The 12966-nt window shown below is 41.7% G+C and overlaps 1 protein-coding gene across 13 annotated transcripts in view; it reads left to right on the forward strand.

Moving 5' to 3' along the window:
* The window catches only part of lrrfip1a (leucine rich repeat (in FLII) interacting protein 1a), a 43042-nt gene that overhangs the window by 23278 nt on the left and 6798 nt on the right, over nt 1-12966 (forward strand). For 2 of the 13 annotated variants that reach the window (XM_069698747.1, XM_069698736.1), the window contains exons 3-22: nt 811-828; nt 971-1042; nt 2510-2551; nt 3273-3323; nt 3489-3524; nt 4284-4343; nt 4414-4455; nt 4572-4628; nt 5731-5790; nt 6895-6978; nt 7486-7563; nt 8734-8871; nt 9372-9398; nt 9520-9645; nt 10587-10658; nt 11155-11325; nt 11595-11687; nt 11933-12025; nt 12169-12261; nt 12422-12566. In XM_069698747.1, the coding sequence (XP_069554848.1) occupies nt 811-828; nt 971-1042; nt 2510-2551; nt 3273-3323; nt 3489-3524; nt 4284-4343; nt 4414-4455; nt 4572-4628; nt 5731-5790; nt 6895-6978; nt 7486-7563; nt 8734-8871; nt 9372-9398; nt 9520-9645; nt 10587-10658; nt 11155-11325; nt 11595-11687; nt 11933-12025; nt 12169-12261; nt 12422-12566 (1558 nt within the window). The other 11 variants (XM_069698748.1, XM_069698738.1, XM_069698737.1 and 8 more) reach the window with 10 other exon arrangements.

Below are 12966 nucleotides of genomic sequence, written 5' to 3' on the forward strand. Positions count from 1 at the left end.
AATACCACTGGGGGCCTCTGGAGGTCGGCTCCAAAGACTCCCATTCAAGTACTCTCATAGGTTTCCAAGTCAACAACATTTCTCTGAGATATTTCAGTGTTGTTAGCTAAACTACTCCGTCTTATTAGTTTTCTGGTGGTCCATCTAAAACTAGTCCCGTCATTAATTAGGAAAAGCTTTAAAAATCAGTGTTTTTGTGGGCGTGTCTGTTTGATTGACAGGCCTGTGCTGAAGTCAGGTTACAGCTATCTGTGGGCGGGACGCAGTATCCTCAGGTTTCCAATCAGATTGAGTCAGATTCACCACTCGCTTCCACAAACTTCCATAACTGGACAGTTTAAGAGAACTATTATGATTCATACTCGATGTCTCTGGCTCCTCCTGTTCCTCAGCAGCCTGTATTTCTTGTTTTGAAGAACATGGTAGATTAAAACCACCCACTGATTTTGGTTCCGAAAGCCAGGGTCTGTGCCGGGGTCTGTCCGAGGCCAGGTGTCTGTCACATGTTTCAGATCATGGGACACCAGCCTGTCTGAAAGTGATACTACAGCTTTGTGCCAGGGACACCAGCCTTAAAGAACCATGGGAAAATCCAGACAGCCTAGTCTCATAGATCTGTAAATCTACAGTGAACTCATGTTCCTGGGTCAGTTGCTCTCAGTCTGTCACATTCCTGACTGTTTTTTTTCTGCACGCTGTCTCTTTCCTGTCGCCATCACACGTCATCACTTTTTAGGCTGATTTCCTTTCTCTCTGTTTCCATGTTTGTTATCTTCCAATCGTTCTCCCCTGCCCTCTTCATCGCTGTAGATCTTTCAGGTGCAGAAGGTAGGCCTCCTCTTCCTCATCCTCATCTCTACCTCGGACATTATTAGCTTGAAGTAGTTTCATTGAACAGCCCGGCGTGTGCTTCATATTGATGGACCTGGTTACCTGTTTTGTCTTGCCCTCGTTTCTCGTCTCTCCTTAGAAATACTACGGCTTGAACACCAAAGTAGACGACCGGGTGGACAACAAATGGGGAGATATTGAACAATGGATGGTATAGTTTCTGTGCTGTGACACTAAAAACACATGTTGTGTGCTGCTTTGCCTCTGTACGAGCTTTTATTTCTGTTCGTTGGAGGATTTTACGGTCTGCCCAGTCTGCGTTTGAATTCCACATAATTCCTGTCGAGCCTTTTTTTTCTTACAAAATGACAGATTATAATGGATCAAAGCTCGGCCATTAATGATAATCCACTTATTCAAAGGACCAGGGTGCCTGTTTGGCTTCGAATCAGCATGACCATCTGCCCCATTGGTGTGACACTGCATGTGATTTACTGTTGAATTCTCCACTTAGTTTGAATTGTAGCTGATCATTAGAGAGGTTCAGCACAGCAATGACGATACCTGGTGCAACTAACCATGATGTGTTTTAACTCATTTACTTACCCTGCAAGAGGCGATAAGACTTTATGCTGCAGTTTGGTGTCATCAATAATGAAATAATAATAAGCAGCAATAAGTTTGGACAGTCTTTGCATGTTGTTGATGCTAACTGTGTGTGTCAGTGGTGTGTTGGCTGGATTCCTGGTTGACTGTCGTTGTTTTAAAGGCATAATGGGTAGTTCTTAGGTCATAAAAATTTGATTTGATTTGTTAGTGTCTTGGTTTAACGTATGGATTCAAATGAACCACAAAGCAGGTGATTTATTCAACAGTTTTCCCTCATGTGGTGTCGAGTCCTGCACAACAAAGTTAACACACTCTCCATACGATGGTGTTCGATTTATTTATTTATTCAAACTTTTTATGTGGTTTGTTTGGTGGAATGAAGACATGTTTAATGAAGCATGTTCTGCTTTTATTTTTACTCCGTTTTTGTTGCAGCTGCAATCTGTAGTAGCAAAAGTAAAAACGACAACAATCCACCTCATCACAGAGGAAATGTCAACAAACCGAATCCCCGATTTTTCTGCATCAATGATGCACTAAATTTAAATTATTGTTGCTCTGCTGCAGATCAAAGAATGCGATGGCCTATTAAATACGGTTCAACACCAGCGGTAGGCTGAAGCAGAGCTTATGTCCTTCTCAAGTTATCAGAAATGTTCTGACTTCAACATGAAGGACTGTAGACAAATATTTCAGGAAGCAAAGAGGCAAAAGACATCATCAAAGAGAGGTTACGGATCAAAGATTCGTTCAAAGGCTGCGGCGCTTGACGAATACAGGAATCATCCAAAATACACCTGGCTGTCTGAAGCCATCCCTAACACGTACATGTGCTCATTATCACACCTGAAATGACATGAAAATAACATCTTTATGAGTTCAGGCTGGACAGCATGACATCAGACTGACCTCTAACGTCATTTAGTACCTCGAGCGACAGCTTTTTCTTCCTCATCCATCTGTCTCGTTGACCTCTGACCTCTCTTCTCCTTCACACCCTTCATCCCTTCTTTTCTCCATCCTCCTCCTCCTCCTCCTCCTCCTCCTCCTCCTCCCCTCCCTCTTCCAGGAGGACAGTGAGAGGTACTCACGTTCTTCACGGATCCAAACGGTTTGTAGCCCTCCCATCTGTTTCAATCTCCTCACACGTTTCCCTCCGTAATCCTGTCGTCTGTCAGTCGGGAAATATCCGATTACTTGAAAATGTAAATCCTGGAAGACCACAGCAGGGAGCAAAACGGTATTTAATGTTGATTCAGGTTGCTAAAACCAGCAGCACGATGCCATTAAAATAGCTACATCGAAAACTTGTATAAAGCAAATGTTGAAAAGGTGGTCAATATTTCCCTGAGTCGAGGAGAGAGGCCTTCATTTATGAAGGTATTTTTGTGTCTTTATTATGCAGGCAAAAAAAAAAAAAAAAAATTGAGGGCAAATTTCTCGCTGCAATCAAAAATCAAGTTTATAAGTAAAAATATCTAAACTGAAAACATCATTATTTGCGTTGCAAACACATTTGCTCTTACATTTCTTTTTTACCCGGCCGTTATTAGTGGCTAGCATTTGATCTCCAGGCCAACAGACTCCAACGTTCTTTGAGTATTTATAGTTTTTATTTGATAATGTGCAGCACTGCAAAGCACTGAAGAAAAGTTTTAGATGTCGTTTGTTGTTGTTTTAATTTTTTTTTTGTGTTTAAATGATCTCAACTTGGAAACTTGAGCGAGCCGCTGGAACTACACAGCTCTTTGCAGCTCGAGGCCGTTGTTGACGTCAACCAAACATTTGTGTCCCCCTAACCATCCATTTCATTCTCTCGTCCTCTCACGCAGCTCTCAGACGAAGATGAGCGGATGTCAGTGGGAAGCCGGGGCAGCGTCAGGGTCAGTATGTGAAAAAAACAAAACAAAAACAAAAAACGACTCCCTTTCAGTTGTCATCACTCAACTTTTTACTTTTCTGACTCAAAGACCGACCTCAACTGAATACGCTGCTGTCAGTGTGGGCAGAACGTTTTTGGTGCTGATGTTGTTGTATCTTTTGCACAGTCGGATGTTGATGCCGTCGGGGCTTATGGTGGAGGGGTAAGGGTCGACACACAGCGTGGAGGGATTTCTAACCCCGCTTGTTGAAGATTTGTTGTGAATGAATTGTTTTGTTTTTTTCACTAACGGCTGTACGAAGTAGGAACACCAGTCGCATCTTACATTTCCCTTTAAAATAGAAAGTATAATTGTGAACCAAACATAAGAATTAAATGGATTTCAGTTGTAAAACACATTGAGTTTTATCTTCTATGCCCTAGAAGCAAGATGCAAGAAAACCTTGGGCCTTTTATGGTTTGTAATTTGTCATTGAGATGGAAAATTTGTGACTAAGGTGCTTAAAATAAAGTGCTGCAAGATGTAGGAAAACAATACGTGCATGTGGACTAATCCGTGTCTGGTGTTTGTGTTCGGCCGTGTGCTTGTTTCTTCTGTCGTGAAGAAACGTTATCAACCTGAGAATCAGTCAGATTTCAATGAAAAGAACATTTTGTATTAAAGTGTTTCTCCAACCAAAACACAGTCTGCTCTATTTCAGGCTCTGTTATGTCTCTCAGTGTCGAGTGCTGTTTTTTCCTGTGCTTTCAGTCTTCGTACGGATCATTCTGCTGGAGATCTGGCGTAGTGGGTTTAGATTAGCTGGATCAGTTTTTGGTCTGTGCTCCGTGAAGAGTCCGTCGTGCATGCGTGGGCTGTGTTGTGTTTGGGTTGCTCGGCCTCTCTGGTTTTGAGGTGAGAACAGATTTGTCCGACCTGCCTGGTTTTACACTTCCCTGTGTCTCTTTGTCTCCCACTAAGGGCTCCTCTTTACATAAGAAGTCAAAGAAAAAGAAGAAACATAAGCACAAAGACAGAGACGTATGTAAACGCTCAGACTCGATGTCCGACACGGAAAAGGCACCCTCTCATTCTTGTTCTTTGTTCGCAGAGGAACGGCTGTGACGACGATTACAGCGTCGTGTCCAGCAGGGTTAGTAGCTGTGTGTCCGACTGATTCATTAACAGCATGAAACCACCTGCAGGAGGAGAATTTAGAAAGAAGCCGCGTCCCATCTTTAATGACTCTCCTTTCTCTCGTGCTGTCAGAGCTCAAGACTCAGTGATGAAAGCAGAGCATCTCGCTCCTCCAGGCTCGACCTGACGGTGCGTGTCGGCCACCTCCGATCAATATTAACCAACAGCTTCAGGCTTTTTCTCCAAAACAGTTTTGAGCATGCTTTTTGTTGAGGGTCTGTCGACACCGTTGTTTTCTGGGCGAACTGCAGAGAGTGAAGGTTGTTTGACTGTGACTGTGGGCAGGCTGAAACAGGATATCATATGTTGCCATGGTGCAGGAAGCAGAGAGGAACATGTTCTAATTATTATAATAGTCTGCTAGTAGAATCTGAAGGGACTGCTTTGTCTTCATGAGTACTAAATTTCAAAATTCCCTTTTCTGCTCTACACTGGTTTGTACAAAATTATTTAATCAACCAAAACAAAAGCTCTCATTTAATTTTTGAAGACCAGTAATCCATAGAAAAATCAAGACGAAAGAATTGGAAAAGCAAAAAAGGAATCCGCACTACATTACAACATTTAAACGAATAAATAGTGAACATTTTTTCACTCAATTTTTACATGGAAAACATTATTGTTACATTACATTACATTTCATTTAGCTGACGCTTTTGTCCAAAGCGACTTGCAACACGGGAGCAACTTAGGGTTCAGTGTCTTGCTCAAGGACACTTAGGCATGTGGACAGGAGGAGCTGGGGATCGAACCACCAACCTTCCAATTAGTGTGCAACCCAGTCTACCAACTGACAGCCTCCCATATTGTACCTTATAGTTTCAGCCTTTGCAACAAGGGTTACATCAAACTTTTTGTTAAGGAATATGGTAGTTTATATCTAACATTTATATCATTAACTTTCATATTAAAAGATTAGGGCTGGAAAATGCATCAATATTATATCAATATCATAATGCGAGACGAGATATCAACTTAGGTTTTGCATATTGTATTCCAGTAAAGTGATGTAATTTTCGGGAAACTTCTTTTAGCTGTTCTGTTATTTGCCTTTATTCACATTACTGATGATCATTTATCAAAAGTTACCTTTATAATGTCTTTATCGCCAAACTATAACAGCAACATCTCAATATAACAGCCTACGTTGTGCCCTTAAGTTGAACCGGGTGATGTTCAGGTTTCGTACCGGTGTGTTTTGATGCTCTGACCTGTGCTTCCCGCCTCTCAGAGCTCCAGACTGAGTGACGACAACCGGGTGTCTCGAGCCTCCAGATTAGACCTGCAGCCGGTGGGTGGCGCCGCACCACAAACCGTTTGTTGTCGTAGCACTAAACACCTTCTAAAGTTGAACAAAATGAGTCGTATTATCAGCTGCTTATGACCTCCGAGGGGGTTTTAATGTGTGTTGCTGAACAGTTTCTGACGGGTGCATGTTTTTTTTTTTTTTTTACCTTTGCTGTACTGAATCTCTAGTTGTGAGACTCTGGGTCTCTCCACACAACAGTCTTTTCTTTATTACATTTTGGAAAGCATGTGGATTGCTGTTGTTCTTCATTGTACTAAAAACAAGCTCCACTCATGACTGCTAGAAATGAACATCTGTGCACTATTAGGGCTGACACCATCATGAAAATGTTGTCGACGGTCAATTGTCATCAAAGTAATGCTGATTAACGATTGAATTGTCTTTTTCTGTTCATTTTATGCCACTATTAAAGTATAAATATACAATTGTTATTTTTATAGCACTTTTCTGAACTTTACAAAGTGCTTCACGTAAAAACAAGTCATAAAACAAACTATAAAATCAGACAAGCTATAAAATCCAGGAGCACAGTAGTATTATACAGTAAAGCTATGACTGTAAGATAAACCGCAAAAAACATAAAAACCAATGCAATGACACGATGTCATTAAAAAAGCACCAGTCAAATAATGTGGACATAGTGATGAGAATATGACGTTTCTACCAGTTTCATGAAGCTGTTTTTATACAGATGAATGGAAACGATTCTAATAATTATGCAAACTAATTGTGATGAGGTGATAATGTAAAATGTGTGACTGAGAAAGTCCCTGAAAGCATAGTTATGGGTTAAAACGGTACAAAAATGAAAATGTATTACTACATCCTGAAGTACTAGTTTAATTTGTTTGAGCATGTGTTTGTGTTTTGCTCCACATATATACAGTTATAGTTGCACTGCTCCTCATTCACTGCTGCACTTCTAAGACAACGTTGTTTAAAGGTGCAACTTGGACTTTTTTATAAAAAGTTGTGTGACTCTTTCAACATGTGGTTCCTGAACCTCTTGTTCTGTTTTCCGCCTTCGTCTCCCTCTTCCTCCGACCTCGTCACCGTCACTTCCTTCTTCCTCTCTCCTCACTTCAGGCCTCTTATGCTTCCTCTGACTTGTACAGCCTCAATGGTCTGTCCTCCTCCAGAAACCCAGGTTCAACTTTCAATGGCTACCAGGTCCGTATACAGACAAACTCCAGACAGCGAGACATAGACAAACACTTGGAAAAAAGAAACACGTACCTCCTTTTTGCGTTATCAATTATGAACCGTCATCATGCGAACGTCCTTCTCTCTTCCCCCATCGCGTCCCTTTTGGTAGTTCTACAGGTCAGATCTCCCAGCAGCTCTATCGTAGGGTTGTTTCCCTTCATTTCCAGCTCACCTTTTACCCACTGTACCTTCCACTCACTGTTAACGGACACCTGCGGTTCTTCATTCACAGCCGCATGAGCGCCCAAAAACCTCCTGCTGGTTTTCCGAAGAGAAAAAGACTCGTTTTGAATCAGGCAGTCTGCACATAACAATCATAGGAATATCACTGACGTGTGTGTGTGTGTGTGTGTGTGTGTGTGTGTGTGTGTGTGTGTGTGTGTGTGTGTGTGTGTGTGTGTGTGTGTGTGTGTGTGTGTGTGTGTGTGTGTGTGTGTCAGAAATATAACTTAACGTGTTTTTTCTCTGCAGCCTTTACAGTACACTAGTTATCGCAGCTCCGGCTCCAGAGCCTCCAGCAGGGCCAGTTCAGCCCGCGCCAGCCCCGTGGTGAGCGCTCCCTCCCCAAACACTCGGGTTTAGGATAAATCAGCCCGCATGTCACGTGTGTACAAGACTTTAACGTAAAGGCTACGTGATGCTTTGGTGCCACATAATGAATCAACTTAACGGCACTTAGAGTTAGACATTTAGTGGATGATTCACTGTTTGACACAGTGAATCATACTGAGGAATCAGTTCTGTGTGCTTGAGTGACACATAGTTGGCATCACTTTCTCTGTGTGGAGAGTAGAAGCAGGTATTTCCTGGTGAACCTGTACAGCGCTGTATGTTTAGAATGTCATGTCAGTAAATCACAGATTAAAGCTGAACTCCCTGCAAGCAGCAGAGGTCAAGAAAATGCCTTAAATATCTGAAATAAGTCAAAGTAAGTAAGGTTCACAGCCTGCGGTCATCAGAGCAGTTCACTGCGTTTTGGATGAGCTGCTGTTCAGTTTCTGATCCGAGCCAACTGTCAGCAGCAGATAAAGCTTTCACTGACGCTTATTAGTCACAAAAACACTCCTAAAATATCATTCTTTTATATATTTAGGTGTTCAGAGATTTATAAGCGAGTTTATGAAGCATTTTACTACAGCAGAAAACTTCAATCTAAATATATTTTTTTATCTACATTTTTTTATGTTTTTATATTTATAGGATGTGTCATCTTTTTGTCCGTTTTTTTTAATCTTTTATAATTATCTATCATTTAAAACTGCACTGACCAGTTTCATTGTATTATATACAATGACAATAAAGGCTTTCTATTCTATTCTATTCTATTCTATTCTCTATTCTATTCCAGAGGTATTTTAAAAGTCACCGCACCTAAATTATCTGCTTATATAAATTCTTGTTTATAGTCAGGTTGTTCCTTTTATATATCATACATGCAACTACTGCAGGTATTCTTCTTTTTCTGAGCAAATAGAAAGTACAAGTTAAATATCTGAGCTCTTCAGCAGGGGAAGATCACATTTAAGAGTAAAAATGAATCAACCTTTTCTCCTTTATAGCACTAAAGACGGTTTTTAAATACTTTTCTTCTGTCTCAACATCTTTATTTATTTTGCCAGCTTCCTCGATCATTATTTCTTTTTTTATTTTGACATCACTGTCGTCGTCCTCTGTTTGGCTTCTCTTTTGTCGTGTGTCGCCCCCTGGTGGCCGATGTAGGACAACTGCGGCTCTGTTGCCAGTTATTTGAGGAGCACGGCTGGCAGCAGCGGCCTCCCCAGGGACCTGGACGATGTTACTATTCCTGACTTTCCTGATGTGAGTCGCTTTGCACCTGCAGGAGGCCGAGGCCGTGATGTGAGCTCACTTCCTGCTTGGTTGTTGTTTGATTGTTTTGCCAGTAGTCCTGTTTTTGTGCACTTCACCCAACGAGGAGGGCTGATTGTTCCCCGGGTTGGTGTCGGAGGTTAATGTGTGTGTTGACCTAACGTGGAGACTACCAGCTTGTCTTGTGTTTTGTAAGTGTGTGGCATCTAACAGTTTGAAGTGTTTTCTTAAACAGATATTTGTTGTTGAATGGACTTCCTGGAAGATTTTTTTTTTTTTTTTGGCGTTACTCATAAAAATATTGGCATGGTGTTACAAATGTAAAAAGCAGATTGGATTGCTTTGAAGTTTTGCTTGGTCTGTTGCCTTTGTAATAGAAAGTCTGACGGTAAATCTACCGGTCGGTGCTGCTCTGGTTGTCGTGGCGATGGTGGCACTTCCTCCCTTCTCCGTCAGTTCGTCCTCTCGGGCTCGTGACCTCCACATCAGCCTCCGCTTGCTCTGACTGTTTTTTTATTTTATCTCAACAGGTGGAGGACAGAGATTATCTTGAGAAGGTGAGAAAGTCACGTCACCTAATGCTGCCTTTTTATTCTCTGGGAATAATGACTGGAAAATGTTGGAATATATTTATTTAAAGAGGGATTTTAAATATATATATTGTTTTCTCTTTGTCAGGGATCTCGGGCAGCTTCTGCCTTAACAGCAGGAACCCTCACCTCTATAGGCGGGACGTCCTCCCGGAGAGGGAGCGGAGAGACGGCTATAACCGTCGACGCTGAGAGCTCCATACGAGAAATCAAGGTAACGTCCTGCGGACAGATGAAGCTGTGTAATCTTTCAAACTCTCTGTATGGGCATTACAGTAATGACACAACCTAACAAACAGGACTGGTGGCAAAACAATCAAACAACAACCAAGCAGGAAGTGTCGTTACTGTAATGCCCATACAGAGAGTTTGAAAGATTAAAATTAGCATGAAAAGAGGAATTCTTTTGGGCACCAAAAGAATAAACTCAGCTGAGTCAGTCATATTAATCACTCACATTAAAGTGCACGACATTTACTGTAGAATTAACAGTTGTTGATTATGTATTTGAGGCTACGTTTTGTTTTGAAAATGGGAAATTACCTCCCAAACAAAAGTCATATATTAAATATTTGTTTACATTAATCACTATTTGTTTAAGTTATTTAATGAAGGTTTATAAACAACACAAATTCAAAATGTTTTTCTACTGTAAGAGTGTTTTTTATTACATTTTACATGTTATGTTATGTTATATTATGTTATATTTTTACTATTCCTGCTGCGGCTCAGTACCAAGAAAGATAAATGAGTTTAAGCGATACACAGATATTATCATCTGCTAAATAATTTTTGGTTTTCATTCCAAATTTTCAAGTGAAATAAAACAGTTTTGCTCCATTTCAAGAAGAATAACCAATATTTTTAAGCAACTGTGAACTCGATAATATGCTACAAGAAGCACAGAGCAGTCTGGCGAGCTTTATTTATACCATCAAATAAGTATGGCAAAAGACTCCCTCTGATTTAAGATGAGACTTCTTGAAAATAAGTTCTTCTGTGCAGCTCTTTGCGTTGCTCATGCCATTTTCGTTTCTTTCGACAAAAACCCTTCTCTCACTGTGCCCATTGTTCGGTCACCAAACTCTCTGCTTCACCTGCACTGTTGCTGTCCCACCATGCTTCTCTGATCACCGCTGCTGCGCTCTTCACCAGGAGATTCATGAGCTGAAGGATCAGATTCAAGATGTGGAAACCAAGTACACGCAGAACCTTAAAGAAGCCAAGGTATCAACCTGAGACCAGAACCACAGAGTCCAGACTCTTAACTAACGGGTTTCCCGGTGATGGTGTTTTTATTTTGTCCTGCACGCTATCGCTGTTAACTTACCCAAGTAGCACAGGAGCAATAGACTGAACAGAAAATACTGACATACATGTACAGTAGTACTGCAGTCCTTTTGTCAGGCATCGTTTCTCATTCATTTCCCCTTTGTTTTTTTTAGCTTTTCTCTAAAAATGCAAACTTATTGCATTATCTAAGTCTCATTTGCATGTCGCTGTCTTTCTTCCTTTTGATGTGTGCATGTCTGTCTATATTCAGATTTCCACTTTCCTGCGTTTACAGTTGCACGACATGTATACGTTCACCTGTCTGGAGCCTCCGCCAGCTGCGTCCATCCTTTATTACAAACGCACACCGGCGTGTCCGTATCATTAGAGCAGCTCATATCTGAGCTGACACCTGTTACATTGTCGTGTTCTGTCTGTGCCGCTACATTAGGATGCATTAGCGGAGGTGGAGGAGAAGTACCGTAAGGCCATGGTGTCCAACGCCCAGCTGGACAACGAGAAAAACAACCTGATGTACCAGGTGGACACCCTCAAAGACTCCCTGATGGAGCTGGAGGAGCTGCTGTCCGAGTCGCGCCGGGAGTACGAGGAAAAAGTCAAGGTACAGTGTTGACAGTAAAACTACCATGAACGTAGAAGGAAGCAATCCAGTATGCTGAATAGTTGAATGGTTTAAATCTATATTCATCTGTGAAGTGTCATAAAACAAACACTTTACGGTAAATTAACCATAGCTCGCGGTTTTCCCTGTTCTTGTGTTTGGTGTGTCGTATGTTTTTTGCGAGTGATAATTTTAAAATAAAAAGTGAGTCCGTTTATTTTTTTTTTTCAGTTATTGGTCGTCAAACTTGTGTGTCTTGTTCCCTGCAGGATTACGATCGAGAGAAGCATGCCCACGGCGTGCTTCAGTTCCAGTTCAACGAAATGAAAGAGATGCTAAAACAAAGTGAAGAGCTGCTAAATGTGAGTGTTTGTCGCCCAGCGGGAACGCGTGTCGACATGAGTGTGAAGCACAAGGCAGAAATGGAGGTTAAAAAGACTCACATTTACAACAACAAAAATAACAGCTGCCGTTTACTCCGTTTGTCTCCGAGTAAAGCTGCATGTCGGGGTTCATTTCACAGCTTCCTCTTCTCCTCACGCAGTAAACACTTGCACTGCCTCTTAATTTTTCCTCTCAACTTTGCTTTCCTTCTCCTGCTGTTTAGGAGATCCGCCAGCTGCGTATGAAACAGGAGGGTTTTGTTAGAGAAATATCTGACCTGCAGGAGACGGTGGAGTGGAAGGATAAAAAAATCGGGGTACGGCCGATGAGCCCAGATCCAGCAGTTCTATTTAATCACATTCATCACTTTCACTGACATGAATTCAGCATCTTCTTTGCATGAAACTTCACTTCCTTTATGCTTTTCACTCTCTTCTGCCACTCGGGGACGCCGCTCAGGCCTTAGAGCGACAGAAAGAATACACAGATGCGATCCGAATCGAGCGAGATGAGCTAAGAGAAGAGGTGGTGAAGCTGAAGGATATTCTGAAGGTACTCGCCGTGTAAAACTTGTCTGCTGATTTTAGCTTCACTTAAAAATAAAATTTAAAAAAAAAAGCATATATGTCCATCTTTTTTTTAATTTTTTTTTATCAAACCCAGATGTTATTTACAATCTCCGGTGCTAATTCATGACTTTTTCCTCGTCTAGAAACATGGAATAGTCCTGGGACCTGATCTGAGCATCAACGGGGACTTCGGAGAGGCAGAAGTGGACGGTTCCCCCGGCGCAGACCCCGCCTCCCCGTCGGTGAAGGACCCCCAGACGTCCCCAGCGGAGGGGAACAGCATGCTCGGTAAAAAACACTGTGGAATCAAACCTTCCTTTTCCTCCTACTGCATGGCTCTGCTGAAGACTAACTGAAGGCTTTCACCCCAAGATGCTTTGGAGTCGTGACAAAACAGGAAATCAATCATAAATTATATAAAAATGAAAACGCAGCACTGAGATTCCATGTAGAGTGTTTTGGAGCGAACCCTCTTCAGCTTCCTGTGTTTTTGTCCCTGGAATATTAACTTGAACTCTGATTTGCACTGATCTTATGAGATGGGGTGATAATCTGTATTTTTCTTGCGACTGATAGTTCCTTGTTGAAACGCTGGACTTTGGAAACACTGTCGCTGTTCAGGAGCAACTTTTAAGCCGGTACGCTTGATGTAGGATCCTAAACTCGGTTCAGAGAAAAACATTTAGTT

The sequence above is a fragment of the Brachyistius frenatus genome, unplaced genomic scaffold (assembly GCF_029030835.1).
Source record: "Brachyistius frenatus isolate BFR_SWC_R1_liver_20210118 unplaced genomic scaffold, ASM2903083v1 Contig_28, whole genome shotgun sequence".
Lineage (NCBI taxonomy): Eukaryota > Metazoa > Chordata > Actinopteri > Embiotocidae > Brachyistius > Brachyistius frenatus.